At 37.2% G+C, this 18,672-nt stretch overlaps 1 protein-coding gene across 2 annotated transcripts in view; it reads right to left on the reverse strand.

The window, feature by feature from the left end:
- Nucleotides 1–274: 274 nt before the first annotated feature.
- asap2a (ArfGAP with SH3 domain, ankyrin repeat and PH domain 2a) overlaps nucleotides 275–18,672 on the reverse strand; it is a 123,361-nt gene continuing 104,963 nt past the window's right edge. Inside the window, exons 18-28 of one of the 2 annotated variants that reach the window (XM_052145687.1) lie at nucleotides 16,832–16,917; nucleotides 16,488–16,603; nucleotides 13,954–14,021; nucleotides 12,789–12,896; nucleotides 12,454–12,676; nucleotides 8,540–8,674; nucleotides 8,202–8,322; nucleotides 7,701–7,774; nucleotides 7,514–7,587; nucleotides 5,253–5,366; nucleotides 275–2,230 (exon numbers count right to left, since the gene is read on the reverse strand). In XM_052145687.1, the coding sequence (XP_052001647.1) occupies nucleotides 2,156–2,230; nucleotides 5,253–5,366; nucleotides 7,514–7,587; nucleotides 7,701–7,774; nucleotides 8,202–8,322; nucleotides 8,540–8,674; nucleotides 12,454–12,676; nucleotides 12,789–12,896; nucleotides 13,954–14,021; nucleotides 16,488–16,603; nucleotides 16,832–16,917 (1,194 nt within the window). In that variant the 3' untranslated portion in view covers nucleotides 275–2,155. Of the gene's footprint in view, nucleotides 2,231–5,252; nucleotides 5,370–7,513; nucleotides 7,588–7,700; nucleotides 7,775–8,201; nucleotides 8,323–8,539; nucleotides 8,675–12,453; nucleotides 12,677–12,788; nucleotides 12,897–13,953; nucleotides 14,022–16,487; nucleotides 16,604–16,831; nucleotides 16,918–18,672 lie in introns of both variants that reach the window. The other variant, XM_052145686.1, reaches the window with a different exon arrangement.

An 18,672-nucleotide genomic window follows, 5' to 3' on the forward strand; every position in this document is an offset into this window, starting at 1 on the left:
GACTGGCAATGATCTAAATGTATTAGTTCTACAAACAGGGAAGATCTATCTAGCCCAACAAAGCCATGGAGAGCCCTGGTTTCTGAGAACATTCTGATAGATGAAAATAGATTTAATACATTTGCAGTTTTCTGAAAAATATCTTGAACTGACATGTTTGCATAAAGAATGACTGGGTGAATCTATCAAGAATATGAAAGGGTCACATTTCACCCCCAAATAAAAAAGAAAAATAAATAAAATTATATATATATATATATATATATATATATATATATATATATATATATATATATATATAAACACCGATCAGCCACAACATTAAAAGCACCTGCCTAATATTGTGTAGGTCCCCCTCGTGCCGCCAAAACTGCACTAACCTGCATCTCAGAATAGCATTGTGAGATGATATTCTTCTCACCACAATTGTACAGGGCATCTATCTGAGTTACTGAAGAATTTTGTCAGTTCGAACCCATCTGGCTATTTCTGTTGACCTCTCTCATCAACAAGACATTTCCATCCACAGAACTGGATGCTTTTTGCTTTTGGCACCATTCAGAGTAAATTCTAGAGACTGTTGTACATTAAAATTCCAGGAGATCATCAGTTACAGAAATACTCAAACCAGCCCGTCTGGCACCAACAATCATCCATGCGATTATCTAATCATGTGGCAGCAGTGCAGAGCATAAAATCATTCAGAATGGGGAAAAATGTGATCTCAGTGATTTGGACCATGGCTGAGACGTCAACACAGAATAGCCAGACTGGTTCAAACTAACAAAGTCTACAGTAACTCAGATAACCACTCTGTAAAATTGTGGTGAGAAGAATAGTACCTCACAATGCTATTCTGAGATGCAGGTTATGTATAAAACCTTTACAGCAAAACGATTGAGTTTTTGAATGACAGTAATGACAACTATGTTAAGGGAAATTTGCTTAATTGTCATAACACTAATGTCCTATTGCAAAACTAAATCTAATTAAAATAGGCTTCATTTTATTTAAAAAAAAAAAAAAAAAAAAAAGCTTTTGATTATGGATTGAATTATGACGCAAACAGATTCTTGACAGGTTTTTTGTGAGATTGACCCAATTTGTTTTGAAATGACATTGAATGGTAAAAAAACAGCATTCAGCATGTTCAAGTCGTGCACACTTAAAGAAGGTAGAAATAGTTCTACTGAAGCTCATCAAAATCAATAAGAGTATCTAAATAAAGAACATAGAAGGACAGCTCAGAGTCATAAATATCTATACAGAAATAAACATCCTTGATGCTCTGAAGTAGTTCCAATGCTCTCCTGCGAGACCATGAATGTTCACCAGACTGTCCCGGTGCTCAAAACTCCTTCCGACAGGTCCAGGGTTACAATTACAGAAGCTCTCATTCTTTTAAACACACAACACAAATGCAGTCGCAAAGTCGCACTGTCCCTTACACAAACGGTGTTTTTATTTTTGTCCAATGCTCAGTTTTCAGAGATTTCCCAGGTGTGAGCCATGGAAGGCCTATATATACACAGCACTGTGGCAGGTAGTGTAGAAATGGGGGCAACGGAGCACCTCATGGTGGGGGACAGCACTCATAGTGTATTCCAGGGTTAGTGCCATTTACCAAGCCATCTCCAAAATATCCTAAAAGTCATTTAATTCATATATCCTTCTGTTGCCTTCCAAGACATGGAATGTGTGCAAACAAGACTGTATTCACAGATATGTGTACTTCAAAAACAAATAACAGATGAGTGTTATGTTGCACTGTTCCATCTAAAAGGAAAAAGGATGTGAATGTTCATCTTGTATTAAACCTTCATCTTCGCAATACTCTCTTTAGCAATGTGACCACGGTAAATTCAGTCAAAAGTGCATTTATTGCATCAAAGTCACTAACAACAGTCGTTCTGAATCTGGTCCACAAACCAAAAATATAATCCAAAACTGATATCTCCAAAGATTTATGGAATTAGGTTTCACATCTGAGACTGCATCTCCCAGCCCAGTCGATCATCACTTTACAGTGAGAACCAGGGACCTCCATTGAAACTCGTGAAAAGCGGAACGATGATGATGATGATGATGATGATAGTCAGTGATAGTTAGAAAGGTGATGTCATCAGTCCAGCTCAGTGTCAGTGATCTATGACATTCAGTCCATGATGAAGTGTACGAATGTGACAGGAAACGCTCCTCTTCTCATGGGCTCTCCCTCGATGTGGCCCAGCTACAGAACAATGAAATATGTTAGAATCTATAATGTTTCTAAAATTATATTTTTGTAGAAAAGGATATTTGATTGTCAGCAAATCTAATTTGAACTATTGTTCCCATTCATGTTTTCCATAAAGTTTTCATAGAATCTTTTATAAAAGAGGTCTATTCCATGAACCAAACCAAACAGATCCTACGTGAATACTTTATGTACTTCATACTTTAATGAGGATATGAACTATAATATCATGAAGCATTGTAAATGATGTAAACTAATTAAAAATGCTGGAAAAACACAAAACTATTGATTTAAAATACTTGATTATACACCTAGTCCTTGAAAGTTTCTTTTCTTGGATCCTAAATATGCACAGAATTTCTGCAACTTCACTGCAAAACCTCTTAAAGCTGCAAACATTGTTGGCATGATAACGCTTTATAATGAAACCATCAAGCAGCTGTAGAGCTCTGCATCGATAATCACCAGAAGGGTATACACCTTCTAAAAATCAATGTCAGTGGAACGTTTTCTACATTGTGAAAAACTGAGTTTAAATGTATTTGGTTAAGGTATATGTAAACTTCTGACTTCAACTGTATATATACATACATATATATATATATATATATATATATATATATATATATATATATATACACACACACAGTGGATATAAAAGTCTACACACCCCTGTTAAAATGCCAGGTTCATCGATGTTAGGAATATTCCTTATTATGGTCAGGGGGACATGATTAACTGCGTTCATTTTTTACACACATTATTTTTTATATAATTAATCTCACTGAATGAATGCGATAATTAACCGACAGCCCAAATATATTTATGTAAGAAGGGGGGCCTCCAAGGAAACAAGTTAGGAACCACTGGTCTATGTGGCCACATGTGTCAAAAACAATAAAATGTACATTTAAATGTGGAAGAACTGGGTAAACATTTGTAGCAAAGAAAAAATTACATTAGCGTTATTTAGCAGCCTCTGCTGTCAATTGAGAAAATAACAAAATAAGTGAGGTAGAAGTGAGCTTGAAGCCACTGAAGCACATCCATATGTAAATACCGTTGAAGTCACACAGGCGGAAGACAGAGATTTGGGGATTTGGCTGTGCTGTTGATTAACCTCCACAGAGAATAAATGATTAAATTCGGCCAGTGGAAACTAAAGGGATTTGGTGGAAAACAAGCTGCAGCTGGTCTGCATTCAGCCAGAGAAACTAAACCAGTTTGAGAGTCTGAATGAGGTTACTTATTAAGATCCAGGCAGTCATAGGAACTGAAATATGCAATATTATATATATATAAATATATTTCTTTTAATTTGGTTCTCTTTCTCGACTTTTCTACATCCTAATAAATCCACGATCACCACTGTATTCAAACCAAAGAACAATCTCATGGTATGCTGTACATACACATCTACTTGTTACACAGTACATTCAGAAAGACACCTTCATTTCTTCCACATTTTGTTATGTTGCAGTCTTATGCTAAAATAAATAAATAAAAAAGGTTTTTCCCCATATAAATCTACACTCCATACCCCAAAGTGACAAAGCAAAAACCATATTTTTGATAACTTTGCACATTTATTAATATGAAAAAACTGAAATAGCACACGGACATAAGTATTCAGACCCTTAGATATGACACGACATTTAGCTCAGGTGCAACCCATTTCTCTGGATCAACTTAGATATGTTTCTACACTTTGTTTGGTGACCATCTGTGGAAAATTCAATTGATTGGACATGATTTGGAAAGACACACAACCGTATATAAGGTCACACAGCTGAAAATACATATCAGAGCAAAAAGCAAGCCATGAGGTCAAAGGAACTGCCTGCAGAGCTCAGAGAAGGATCTGTGTGTCGAGGCACAGATCTGGGGAAGTCTGCAAAACAAATTCGGTTATATTGAAGGTTCCCAAGATCACAGTGGCCTCCATAATTCTTAAATGGAAGGAGTTTGAAAAACCAGGATTCTACCAAGAGCTGACCACAGGCCAAACTGAGCAATTGGGGGAGAAGGGCCTTAGTAAGAGCAAGAACCTGATGGTAATACTGGTTCAGCTCCAGAGATCATGTATGGAGATGGGAGAAACTTGCAGAAGGACAACCATCACTGCAACACTCCACCGATATGGGCTTTATGGCAGAGTGGCCAGACGGAAGTCTCTCCTCAGTGCAAGAAAGCAAAAAATCACCTAAAGGACTCTTAAACTGTGAGAAACAAGATTCTCTGGTCTGATGAAACGAATATTGAACTGTTTGGCATAAATTCCTAGCATCATGTCTAGAGGAAACCAAGCACCACTCATCAGCTGTGCAATACCATCCCAATGGTGTAGCATGGTGGGGGTGTTTTTCAGTGGCAGGGACTGGGGCACTGGTCAGGGTTGAACTGGTCGGCTGAATGCAGCAATATACAGAGATATCCTTAATAAAAACCTGATCCAGAGTGCTCAGGACCTCAGACTGTCTGAAGGTTCACCTTCATACAGGACAATGACCCTAAGCACACCGCCAAAACAACGCAAGAGTGACTTATGGACAATTCTCCAGACTTGAACCCGATTGATCATCTTTGGAAAGACCTGAAAATGGCTGTCCACCGATGGTCCCCATCCAACCTGACAGAGCTTGAGAGGATCTGTAGAGAAGAATGGCAGAAAATCCCCAAATCCAGGTGTGCAAAGCATGTCGCATCATACCCCAAAAGACTTGAGGCTGTAATCGCTGCCAAAGGTGCTTCAACTAAGTACTGAGTTAAGGGTCTGAATACTTATGTCAATGTGACATTTCAGTTTTTTTTTTTTTTTTATACATTTGCAAATTTATAAAAAAAATTTTTTTGCTTTGTCATTATGGGATATGGAGTGTAGATTTAAAATAATTTAAAGCATTTTAGCATAAGGTTGCAACAACAAAATAAAAAAATACAAATAAAATAAAGGGGTCTGAATTACTTCTGAATGCACTGTAGTCAAAGCCTGGTCTCCAGCAGTGAAGATACTCACCCACCACTCCTGGTCCTCCTCACCGTCCACCACAATGACTTCTCCCTCAGAGAATGTCAGCTCATCTGGGTTATCAGCCACACAGTTATACATGGCCTTCACACGCTTTGGCTTCTGCTTCAGACACATGGATCAGGTATGAAAACACACACATGAGGATGTCAGATGGTTTCTCACATACACACAATCTCCGGCAATTATCATTAGGTTCATTCTGCTAAAAAACGTCTAACACATACATGACATTTAGCACATTTATTAACTTTTCTTTCTGCACTGAAGGTCGGTTTTAAGATATCAGCTTTTGGATTATGTGTGCAGAATCAGCATTCCAGAGAAATGGTGAGCTATTAATTTAGTTGGTAATCAAGTACAAGAAACGATAGAAATTATATGGCAAGCAATTGCTGGCAAAATGGGAAGCTTTCTAACATTACTATTATTATTATAACATGACAGATCCTGTATAAAGCTATCACATTATTATTAGGGCTGTCAGTTAAAGATGTTAATTCCGAGTGATTAATTATATAGAAAATAACACACAAAAAAAAAAATGTACGCAATGAATCATGCCAAATAAGCAATTCATTTTGATTAATTAATCGGCATATCACGACAGCCATAAATATCATACTTCATTCCATTCCAGTAGTGTAATAACATAACATTTAATTTTGGTTCAGGTATGCCAACTTTTCAGTTGAAAAAATCAGTTTTCATCTGTGATTTGCATAGTATTTTTGTGTCTTGCTGTAAATACAATATGACTTAAAAAGGTAGGCATGTCATAAATATAGATATATTGAACAGCACTTTATTTTATCAATATTTTTGGAGTAATAAATGTATTAGCTGACATTTAAATTAGATGCCAAATTTGTGTGCCTTCCAATTCACTGTCAGTTGGCCTTCTGTTTAATGTAGTCTGGTGTAATAGCATTGGTAGACCACAAGAGGGTGATATAACATTTGCAGAAGCCGGTCGCACACTAGATGGGAGAAGCGGACGAGGCACAGGTATCACAACATCTAGTGGTGGTGATTTTTATTTATGTTAGTGACTTGTCTTTTGATTCTGTTCAACAAAAAGATTTGTTCATTGACCATTTTGCAAATTACAAATTTGTGCCTGTAGATGGGGTCAAATAACCATCTTTTAAGTGATTGCATTGAACCAGAACTGAACAAACGACTTGCCAACTCCTCTCGTTCAGCCAATCAGCTCATCCTTGTTCATGATGACTGATTAATTTAATCTCGTTTGGAAACCAGTGCATTTGTTTCATTCACAAACGAAATGACAGACTGGTTCAGTGAAGGGGTGTATTCATTCAGCAGGTCAAACCAATGATATGCTCCTTCACAGCCCACACTAGAATGCTATTGGCTCCTGCTATAATCAGTCTTTGCAGGCATAAAAAAAGCACCAAAGCAGTCTTGTGCTTCAAATTAGAGTTAATTGGCTTCGAAAGGGAAAGACGTCAGTGAATGAGAATAATGAACAAAGTGAGGTTGATGAGTTTGCAGGTTAGTGTATGAAACTGGTATAACTGCGCAAACTGAATGATTAGAATTTATTATGCAATTGCGCTGTATGTAGCCTTGAAGAGATTTCATTCAAGCTGCCAAAACATACTTGTTTGTCAGTGACATACTTGTAACTGAAAATACATTGTATATCATCCATTGATGGCTAGAGTAAATAATCTTTGTCCTTTGATAATGATTTCGGTTGAATTTATTGGAAAACTATGCCAGTTGAGCTCTGTGACGCTACATATTTTGACCAGCCTCCAGAGATGGTGAGCGGTGGTGAATGCATTCTAAGATGTTTTTTTTTTTTTAGAATTTTAGAATGCCCAATGCCATCCGCCAGATGCGTCCGGTTTGCGACCCCGTTTAATTTACCCTTCTGCTCACACTTTACCAAAGTTGTGTTGAGAAATATGTCAGAAGAGACAAAGACTAAACTGCAATGAGCAGCCCTATTTATATCTGAAGAAAATGCAGATGTACATCAATATTCATCAGTAAAATGTTCTGATTAATAATGCGTGAAAAAGCCATCAGATCCCAAGCCTAGAAATGGTCATTATTCACACACCCCTCGTGTCTTTCCAAACCCGTATGACTTTCTTTCTTATGCAAAACACAAAAGGAGAAATTCCAATAAATATGTCGATTCATCTTTAGCTACAATACAATGGCAGTTGATATTGACTTACTTAATATTAATTTACACAAGTGATCGAACGTACCAGGTATGTTTTCCTTGTCATGTGGGTAGGGGGCAGCGATTTTCCAGTGGTATTTTGTCCAGGACCTTCTTTAGCTGCTCAAAAACAACAAACAAAAAAAAGGAAATGACATCACAATGAGTGTTACCCATCTACCCTTCAAATACAACAGTGCCGCAAGCCTTTTGTAAAACAAACATCAACTTACAGTTCAAATGGTTTCTTTGACATCTGCCTGGTCTCTCTATGGATCCTGAGCGCATCAGCAGGCTTTTGTCCGCACTGCAACCAACAAAAGGAAAATCCAATTTCACTGCATGAATTAACAGTTTGTGTGCATATAGTGTATAATATGATCCCCTATGTCAGCAATACAGAGTTATAAAAGTCATGCATGCTGGGTAATACCATTAGTAATCTGTGTGCCCTACTTGTCTCCTCATCTGGCACTGTGTGTGTGAACAAGGACTTGAATAGGAATTAATGACTTGGTAAAGCAGCATTTCCCTATAGGCTTTTTCCACCTCTACATTCACTCAACTTTTGCTCCCTTGAGTCAGGCTCACCGAAAACTGCTGAGAAAGTTTTATGCAAAGATGTATTGCTAACGGAAGCTTTTAAACTTTTTTTTTTATTCTTTCACCCTATAGGGCTGGAGAGTGTCTGTATACGTGTGTGCATGGGGTCATAGGTTATTTAGTATTCTGACCTTGTAGTCCTGTTAAGTTTCTGACCAGGGGGCCCCTGTCCAGATTTGGACTGTATATTCATGGCCTCCATCATACTCGCAGTCTTACCCGCAGGATGGGAAGGGCCGCCCGAGACAAGAACTTCACAGAGAAGATGAAATAGCCACCATAACATTACGCATGCTCACAACATTTAAAAAGTAGACAAAGAAACCATGACAGTGGCGCAACTGTCAAAGTCATCCATCTAGTGCATGTTTACATAGAAAACCAATAGAAAAAGACAGACACAAAACGTGTTTGGTGTGAATGGTCCTTAACAACTGGAAATTACTATTTCTAACTCAAATGCACTTACGTGACGAAGATGTGACTCGTAAAGGGGGTGCTGGGGGGTGCATGTTGGGTGGGTCAGAGGAAGATCTCTGCCTGCCTGTCAAATCTAGGGAACCAGGATTCCAACTGGCCGTTCCAGCAAGACCAGAAGGCTGAACTGTAGAATGAGAAGGAGAAAGAGAGACAAAGAGAGATTGCATGCAAGGTTCAGATACAGAAGGCAGACTCGGTGTAAAATCTCTCGTGGCTTCAGCATGGTCTAAAGGAGACCACTTCTGTTTACTTGGTAAAGTGAGAGCACTGCTAGGCTTTTAAAGTAGATTTTTCTGGACTTTGGTCTTGCTCCAGACCAAGGGAGCTCCATTCTGCACCGAAATGGGGGGGTTGGGGGTTCAACCAAGAAGAGAACTATGGGACTTAGCTCAAATTCCAGACAGAAAGAGAAAACTTGTTCTCAGAAATCAGCTCTTTGTATCTGTGTAAAACTATGACGGACATACAGTAGTCATCAGTTACCAATATCATGTTCACTAACATTTGGCTTACAAGCAGAACCAGTCCAGAAAGCAGTATTAGGCCGTTCAGTTGCACAAGACACCTGCTGCCAAGCATTTGAGCTCATAACAGCTCCTGTCCAGAGATTTTGGGAGCTCACATGTAGGTCAGCATTTTCACACGGCCGTTGCCATGGAGCCTGAATGTGTAACTAGATGAGGGTGAGGATTCAGGAACAGATCAACAGAGACTTTGAGAAGTGACTTCTATTAAATCTAAAAATACAGTGGCCTGACCCAATGCTGATAATGGGTCACATAGCATTAGTGACTTTGACCAAGTTTGACTCTTTTTAGCAGCATTTAGATAGAAGTAAAAAATTAATTTGGTGACACTTAATATACATTATTACTAATAACAATAACAAACATAATCACATTTATATTAACATATCATAAGTTAATGTTAGGGCTGGGCGATATGACTATATATTGTAGTGACGATATAAAGTGCCAATCGATAGAAATGTAGCTATATTGTGTATATCACAATATGTAAATATCTATGTGTGCAGGGCTTCACGTGAGACAGAGTATAGAAAATTCAATGACTTTCATCTTGCATTTGGTGCTTCATCAGCGCTAAATATGCTTTTAATCTGATACGCATGTGTTGCACATGAGTGTCTGGTGCGCTCCAGAGACAGGAGAATGCACTACTCAAGCTGGATTCTCTTGATATCGCAGCACAGACCACAAATCTTATGTGATCCATTTGTATTCTACTGAAAAGTTTAGTTTTTTTTTCTAATCAGGGTTCCCACTCTTTTCAAGGAACAATTTTCCTGGACATTTTATTTGCCAAACAGATGTAATATTTAAGCAAAAATACAGGAGAGGTCATGATATACAGTAAATTGTTATTATTGGATTATTTTTTTTTATTCCGTATTTAACAGTTTCAAACTTTATTATCAAAATGGTGTATAATCAGATTAATTCATTAAATGTTTCATCAAATTAAAATATAATTTTTTTGATTAATTTTTTTACATTAAAAAATAAATCAGTCGGCTTCACCAGATTCACACTGTCATTGTGAACTGTGTGAATTATATATTTATGTATATATAATGTATGTGATTTGGTTTATGACAGTCAACCTTTGATGTTGTTTCATAATTTGCACAGCCACCAGCAGAGACAAAACAATATCAATTTGTGTATTTAACACCTATCCCGAGTCCCAATTGTTACCATGTTTTGTACACAGTGAAACAGTTTAATTATACTTAAATATTTTCAAGGAGATATAATTATTTTCCAGGATATTGTTTTTTTTTTCTTCTTGTTTTCTTCTACTTTTCAATGGCTGGAAAACTGCATTGTAAAATTCCAGGTTTTCCAGGATGTGTGGGAACCCTGGCTAATGAGGCAATCAAACGGCTAGACAGCCCGATGAGGGAAATAGCTTCAACACTGTCATGTGCCAAAACAAAGGGTTTTTAAACAAAACAACATCTTTACTAGAAAAGATTTTAGATATTAGGAAAGAAACCGGCCAGGTTTGCCTTCAGATATTTACATACAGTTGAAGTCATAAGTTTACATACACTTTGTTAGTATTGGGTAGCATTGCCTTTAAATTGTTTAACTTGGGTAAACATTTTGGGTATCCTTCCACAAGCTTCTCACAATAAGTTGCTGGAATTTTGGCCCATTCCTCCAGACAGAACTGGTGTAACTGAGTCAGGTTTGTAGGCCTCCTTGGTCACACATGCTTTTTCAGTTCTACTTTTTGGTGTTCTTCGGCTTGCAAGGCTCACCTCCAAACAAAACTATCGTCATTCTGGCCAAACAGTTAAATTTTTGTTTTATCAGACCAGAGGAAATTTCTCCAAAAAGTAAGATCTTTGATCCCATGTGCACTTGCAAACTGTTGTCTGGATTTTTTTATGGTGGTTTTTGAGTATTGGCTTCTTGCGATATGATGGACGTGTGGTCCCATAGTGTTTATCCTTGCATACTGATCAGGCATTTAGAAATTGCTCACAAGGATGAACCAGACTTGTGGAGGTCCACAATGTTTTTTCCCCTGAAGTCTTGGATGATTTCCCCATGATTTCAAGCAAAGAGGGACTGAGTTTGAAGGTAGGCCTTAAAATACATCCACAGGTACACCTCCAATTCAGTACACCTCCTATCAGAAGCTAATTTGCTAATTGTCTAAAGGCTTGACATTATTTTCTGGATATTAGCCTTTCACAGATATATTGGTATCGGCGTATATATTTTCTGATATGCGCAAATATGAAAACTTTTTTTTTTCTTTAAAAAATATAATGCAGAAAACAAGGCTTGGGGGGGTTAGAATTGGTGTCATAACGCATTTTGTCCAGCAGAGTGCGTTCCGACTCCATTATTTACAGAGATGAGCTGACGGTGTGGAATTAAGGTGTCTTCACGGTAAGTTGATACCTAATTTATGAAATTTATAGTGGAAAATTAATATACAATGACCCCTCAATTTCTCTTTTCAATATAACAAATATAATGTTAACCCTGTCCCTGACAACCATGTCACTCATGTTTATCACATCTGTTAACAATGTTAGCCAGCTATAGTTTGTCAGTGCAGTCAGTAACGTAGCAGATTGAAAGGTAAACATCAGAGCATCTTATTGCAGCTCAGCAGACAACGGTGCGGTGGTGGATTGTGTCTGTTAAGAGTTGATTTTACACTACGTTGTTACCTAATTGGTGAGATGCAATGCTGGAAAGTAAATAAATAATGTCCATCTTTTACTCTCTGTGACAACAAGCTTATAGCTAACTAGCTAATCACGTATCTACTTTCATACCTTGTCAGCTGAGTGGAAGCTAATGTGTAAACATGTATTTACTGTTTTATTCAGGCATTTTCTATTACTTTATACTTCCACTCCACTACATTTCAGAGGGAAATATTGTACTTTTTCCACAGCATTTGTTTTTTTTAACTGCTATAGTTACTAGTTAATTTCCAGATCAATATTTTATATGTAAAATTTAAGATCAGTTATTATTAACGGTTATATCTACATTTAAAAAATACACATCTTAAAAATGCTCTGCTTAAATCAAATGTATAATTATAATAATAATGTCAAATATTCTTTGATAAAAATGTTTAACAAAGGAGCCTTTTGAGTACCTTTGCTTGTCCACTTATAATGTTAGTCAAGCTTTCGTGCACCAAAAACAATCCTGATTTAATTTTACACAGCCATTTTCAATAAATTGTCTTTTTAAAAGAAAGGTATCTGTACTGAAAGTTACAATTTCAGTTATGTTTTCATAGTACATAAAAATCTTTTTAAAAAGGAAATGACCTGGAGTTATGGGTTTTCTCTTTATTATGACCTGAATGAAATTAAATGTATATAAGCAGTTTAACAGTTACCTAAATTTCGGGGTGGTAGAGGTGGAGCAGAGGTGGAGAGGGCGACTGGTGAGTTGCTGTTTATAATGGTTCCATAGGTCTCATTGTTGACCAGGTTGGGCACGAAGCTCCGCTGCTTGTCTTTGACCATGTCTCGTGCCAGACTGGCCGGACTGGGCTGCAGGGAATTACTGCCCGATGTGTAAAAGCTCATGGGCCTCTCGTCCCGCCGGTGAGGACTGGACTATAGACATAAAATTTAAAGGTCATAAGTTCATAGAAGACACCATCTGATGCAAGCGATCTATGTCTCCACCGCTCTTTAATAAGAGCTCCTTTATCTTGTTCATCTTCACCTTTTCATCCAGATCTTCATCACTTTCATCCAGATCTTCATGCTGTAGTCTCCACTCATACTCAACATGCACATGAGCGTTAAATTTCCCTGCCAGAGCCTGGTTTAGCTAGGCATAAAACACAAAAACCATAAATCAACCATTTAGAATAGATATTTAATTCGCTTTAGATTGACAAATCTCACAAAGCCTGTCAAGAACAGGTTCGGGTCACACTTCATCCCAAAATCAAAAGGAAAAAAATAAGAAATTATAGTTTACATAAAGAAAATGAAGTGTATTCTAGGACTATGAATATTTTTGCATTACAACATTATTTTTATTACTGCAAATCCCCCCCCTCCATAACTTTAGTTATTGTAATGCTATACTTTACAATCTTTTTTTGTTAAGTTATGACAATGCCATTTTTAGTGGTTCTTATTAGGGGTCGAAGGGCCCTAATGTATTTGTAAGGATTATTATTATTCTGCCTTAAAATTATTGTGCAGACAAAACCGTAAGGCCTAGAGACTTGAAACTTTGGGTAAGGGTAGTAGGGGAATGGCTGGCTATATGCATGGACTCGCCTCAATTGACCAAAGGGGGGCACTACAGTGAACAAAATAAAAATAAACATTTTGGGCCATAAATCTTGAACCGTAAGGCTTATTTTCATGGCAAATAATTTGGAATACCTTACAATTGTTGCTCAGCCCTTTCCTAAACAATTAAACGAACTAGTGCTAGGCCATTTGCCCGATTGGAACAAAACCAGCGAAGAGTCCAAATATGAAAAGTTATCAAAGGAATTTTGAACTTTCGATTCAGCGTCAAAACGGTGCGCCAAAACGTACATAGTGGCCGTGGCCACTTTTACTAAAATGGTTATAACACATGAAAGGAATAAGATATTATCACCACATTTGGTACACATATGCATGGGGTCATTCTGAGGACTCACACAAAAAATTGCCTCTTAGTGGCACTATAATGATTCCAAATATAAAAATGGCTCTAGCTATGGACCCCTTGGTCCAATCAACTTGAAATTGTACATGCAAAGTAAACACTGTAAAATAACATTTAGAAAAACAAAACAAAAAAAACTTTTGTAATTTTTTTACTTGACAGGCTCTGTGAGATTCACCCAAGAATCAAAAATAATAAATGTATGATAGCTCACCAGTTCCTCACACTGTAGGTGTTTGAGTCGCCTGGCAATGTCAAGTGGGGTCTCACCAGCCTCATTAGCTAAAAGCAAACACACATTTCAATATGAAGTAATAGTGGTTTTATCACAGTCATTTAAGGTATTAAACTAAGCTTGGATTGATGAGGACATGCTTTACACTTTCTCCTTCAATTCAGGACTCTTGGCTTAATGTGGTGAATTGTACAAGTGAATTCACAAAAGATGTTGGCAGAAAGTAGAGGAGGTTCCCTGGCACTGCATTCACCCACATACACAAAAAACAGCTAAGCCACATATCTTTTGCAATCTTTTGATGCCATTGTTAGTGGACAGATTGTAAATGACTGAGAGTCCTGTACACAACAACAGGCTTACTAACCCTCACTGATCACCACACTAACTTTCCCCAGTAGTCAAAATAAAAACATATTGTGAGAGCATTCTGAAAAGAGCAAGCAAACAAAATGAGGAGTCTGGGAATTCTAAAAATAGCCTTTATACTGCCATCATTTCAGCCAGGGTAAAAAAAAATATAATAATACAAAAATCATATTAGCGTGGGTGGTTTCAGTGTCTACTAGACACGCAAAACTAAATATTTTCAAAATCAACTAGTCGAATAATGTGTGTAAAGGAATATTACAGGTTCAATACAAGTTAAGCTCAATCAACAGCATTTGCACATTAACACTGATTACCACAAAAATCTCTACTTTTCTTAAAAACATCTAAAATCTGGGTTCCAGTGAGGCACTTACAATGGAGGTTAAAGGGGCCAATCCGTAAATGATAAAATACTCACCATTTCAAAAGTATAGACACAATATGTGTGTTAACATGACTTTAGTGTGATAAAATCAATTACTAACCTTTTCTGTGTAGTTATATCCAATTTTACAACTTCATTGCCATGATAATGTCAACAAACCCTAAAATGACTGTTAAAATGATGATTTAAACAACTTTACAGCTCAAATAATACATGAGATTTAACCAAAGAATTAATGAAAGTGCTTTTATAAAATTATAAGCTTCACATTTCTGCCTTACATCCCTCCAAAAATTTTCCCCAATTGTAAGTGCCTCACTGTAACCTCGATTTTTACTTTAATTATTTTAAAGAAAAGGACGGGCGAGTCAAATAATTTTTGTGGTAATCAACATTATGCCACAAATGCTGTCGATTGAGCTGAACTTGTATTTGGCCTGGAATATTCCTTTAAGAAGCCCTGTAGAATTACATTACTTTTATAATTACATTTTATAATTACATATAATTACATGATTCTGAGTTCACCTGACCTTGATGAAATGCGTTTCATAAGAGTGTATTCAAAAACAGCTGGAAGAAGTGCTATGGAATAGAACAGAATGCAGGGGTCTGAAGTTGGACTTTTATTAACTTGACACGAAATCTTAAAAACACAACACTCATGGTGAGAGACTCAAAACACAGCATAATATGCGACACAAAAGCCCTATTCGGATGGGATTAGTTTTCTAAACGGCGTTTGAGTTACAATTATCATCGGCCGATGCCTGTGATTCAATGTACTGATTTGGATGGAACTAAAGATCTCTGTGTTTATAAACAGAGGTGGGAGTGTCTGTTTTCTAGATGTGGGCGTTACAGAAGGTAGAACACATAATTTAGGTGATAAAATGAATGTATATTGAATGTAAAATTACTTAACATTTTAAAAATGTATTTAAATTATTTAATTTCTTGATTTAATTGTATTTTATTAATTATACATTATACATTTCATATTTATAAAAGACTATTAAAATAATTAGCATGAGTTTATAGAGGTGGCTGCTTATAAAATTACAGTACAATAAATCCAATGAAATAAACAATACTTATCTGAGAATTATATCATTATAAATGTGCGTTATTGAGCGGAGAAATGAAGGTGAGTATCTTACATGACGCTGATATTACAGTGGTCAGTCATAGCAGTTTGCGCGATATGACTCTCCTTGTTAACTTTCTTTTTTCTTTTTTTTTTTCATCAAATGGCAAAAAATCTACATCCAAATTGAAAGGCAGCAGCAGATGATTGGCGTGCATAAGTACGATCTTAACGGAAGTTCATGTAGGTTAAAATACCTGAGGAGAAGCGTTGTGAAAATTTCAATATCAGCAATCGCATTCGCATTCAGACGGGATTAGATTTCCCTTTAGAGGACCCTTGAGTTAGCCGAACAGAGGTAGTGTGAGAAAAACACAGACTTATCAGATTCAGACGGGATAAAATGACAAAGAACGTCTGTGAAACACGAATTTCCCTAATCTTCTCAGGGAAAACTAGTCCCAAATGTACATGGCTGTAGCAAAGGTGTTCAAAGGGGATCCAATTTTAAAGCATAACTTTTCCAAGCAAGTTTTATCACGTAAACTGTTAAAACACCTCCGCCAAACATATTCAAACTAAAAAGGCTTGATAAGCTTTTCAACATGACTCTTCCTCTAGTTGTTTGATAAACTATTCAAAAATCACAAACCAATCACTATTTCATACCGATTTCTATAGAGGCCTTTCCTCTCAGAAGCAGTTTGAGACACTCGCTGTTGTCCGTCAGGCAGCAGTAATGGAGTGCTGTGCTTCCTTTAGCCGTTTGTTTATCCAGGTTTAAACTGTGGTGGGGGGAAACACACAATTTAGCCCATTTTAAAAACAAAATTGTGATTTTCTGGCTAGCCACAGCTATAATGGCACTCTTTAACCTTCAAAACCAGCATCTTTAAATAGCTTTGGTCAAACAACGACAAAAACGTCATTCATCAGTCAGCACTTGTTCAGCAAAAAGAGGATATTCAAACTAAAGGTATTTTCCACCCTGTGCTCGGGTGTCTGGTTCTTGCCTGTTTTGGGTGAGGAAGTCTACGATGTGAAGGGAGGTTCTGTCAACCAGTCTCACAGCCAGATGAAGGGCTGTTTCACCTTGTTCCTACCGCAGAGAACCAAACACATATAAATAAGCAAACAAAATAACATGTTTTATACTATTATAAGCTTGGTTACAACTCAGGTTTGTGAATAAGAGCTGCTTGGGTAATGTTTTGCGTGGCCATGTTATTTTGGATATATTGTTTGTTGCTTAACATTGAGTTCTAATGTGCAGAGGCCTGTTGCATGAAGATAGTTGAACAAACTCAGAGTTTCAGAGTAAGTTTCAGGTTGAAAAAACCAGGTTTAGAAACCGGTTTAGATCAGATTCAGCGATCTCAAGACGTTCTCTGTCTCTTAGTTGATACTTAACCCTGGAGCGCGTGCACATAAATGAGTGATGCTTGCCATGAACAGCCAATGTGTGAAGCTTGGAGAGATTCCAAGATTTACATCTCGCAAGAAATTCAGCATGATTTGCATCTCCGCTGAAGTTGAGGTTAATAAAAGTTAATCAAAATTCAACTTGACACCACTTTTTACTGCAAGCGCTTTTCATGTGGAGTTCAAAGCAATGCTGGCAATGATGCCCTGATGCATAAATGATTGCTGTAACAAAGCCGATAGCCACAGTCTACCGACAGATTCATATTGTGAAGGATGAGAGTTTAAGAGATTTAATGCCCATTGCAATGAAAATGCATCCTATGTGGGGACAAGTTCTTTCAATTAGTCAAACTCCCACTTAAACCTTGTAAACTGTTTAATGTTACTTATATTGGCGCTATTTTAGAGCATTTCTATTTTTATACTGTGGAAGGCTTTGTTTGGAAATGTTAATGAAGCATTATATTGTTACATGTTTTTGTTTTCTTTCCTACAAAGGAAATAACTGCATTTAGGCAGGAAAAGAAGTATATTTAGTCAAATTTCAGCACTTTCAAAATATGCGATTAATCGCAATTAACTATGTAAAATTATCGACTGACAGCACTACTAAATGTATTAAATATATACATACCCCTGTGAAGCGCACTTTAATTTGGAGCGAGAAATACAGTCACTCCTCAACTTTATTGTGTCAGAGATGTTACTTTACTCATAGCTGATTTGTTCAGTATCTGTTTGAGATCTGTAACCCAGAATAAAACCAACTCTGGAGCAGGTTAGCCGTAAGTTGCTATAGAAATGACAACCAGGAAAAACTTACCTTTAACTTTAAACAGAAAAAACAGAGTTTGCTCAAACTAAACTCAAAATTACCTGGGTAGCCCCTGAAACCGTCTTCATGCAACAGGGCTCAGAACACACAAGCCTTGTTCACACCGCCAGCGACTTTGTAGTTTGGTGTTGATAGACTCTGTGATATGTGTCGCTAGTGGGAGTACCTACTGTTTGTCGCTCGTGAATGTTGCTCGTCATTTGCATAAAGTTATAATTTTCTCCACGGCGATCTCGGTCTCTAATGGCTGTGACAGCTCGTGATGCTGGAAGTCGCTGTGCTCTCATTGAAAATGAATGCGATTGAGTCGCTGTCTCATGCGATGTTGCTGGCAGTGTGAACGGTGCTTTATAGCTGAAATGTGTATTTTATATGTTAAAATGACTTCTCTTATCCCAGCTTAAAACGTAGAGACCACTGTAAGCCATTTTATGGTCGATTGCCCGAGAAAATTTAAATATTGTGACTCAAAACATTGCTCGCAAGAGTGCTTTGGGTTTGTTTGAGCATCACGACCAGCCCGACAAAACAACATTGGCTCAACCATTGGCATGAGTTTGGTGCGGGACAAATATTTTGAGTGTCTGGGAAACC

This window comes from Xyrauchen texanus, chromosome 16 (assembly GCF_025860055.1).
Source record: "Xyrauchen texanus isolate HMW12.3.18 chromosome 16, RBS_HiC_50CHRs, whole genome shotgun sequence".
Taxonomy (NCBI): Eukaryota; Metazoa; Chordata; class Actinopteri; order Cypriniformes; family Catostomidae; genus Xyrauchen; species Xyrauchen texanus.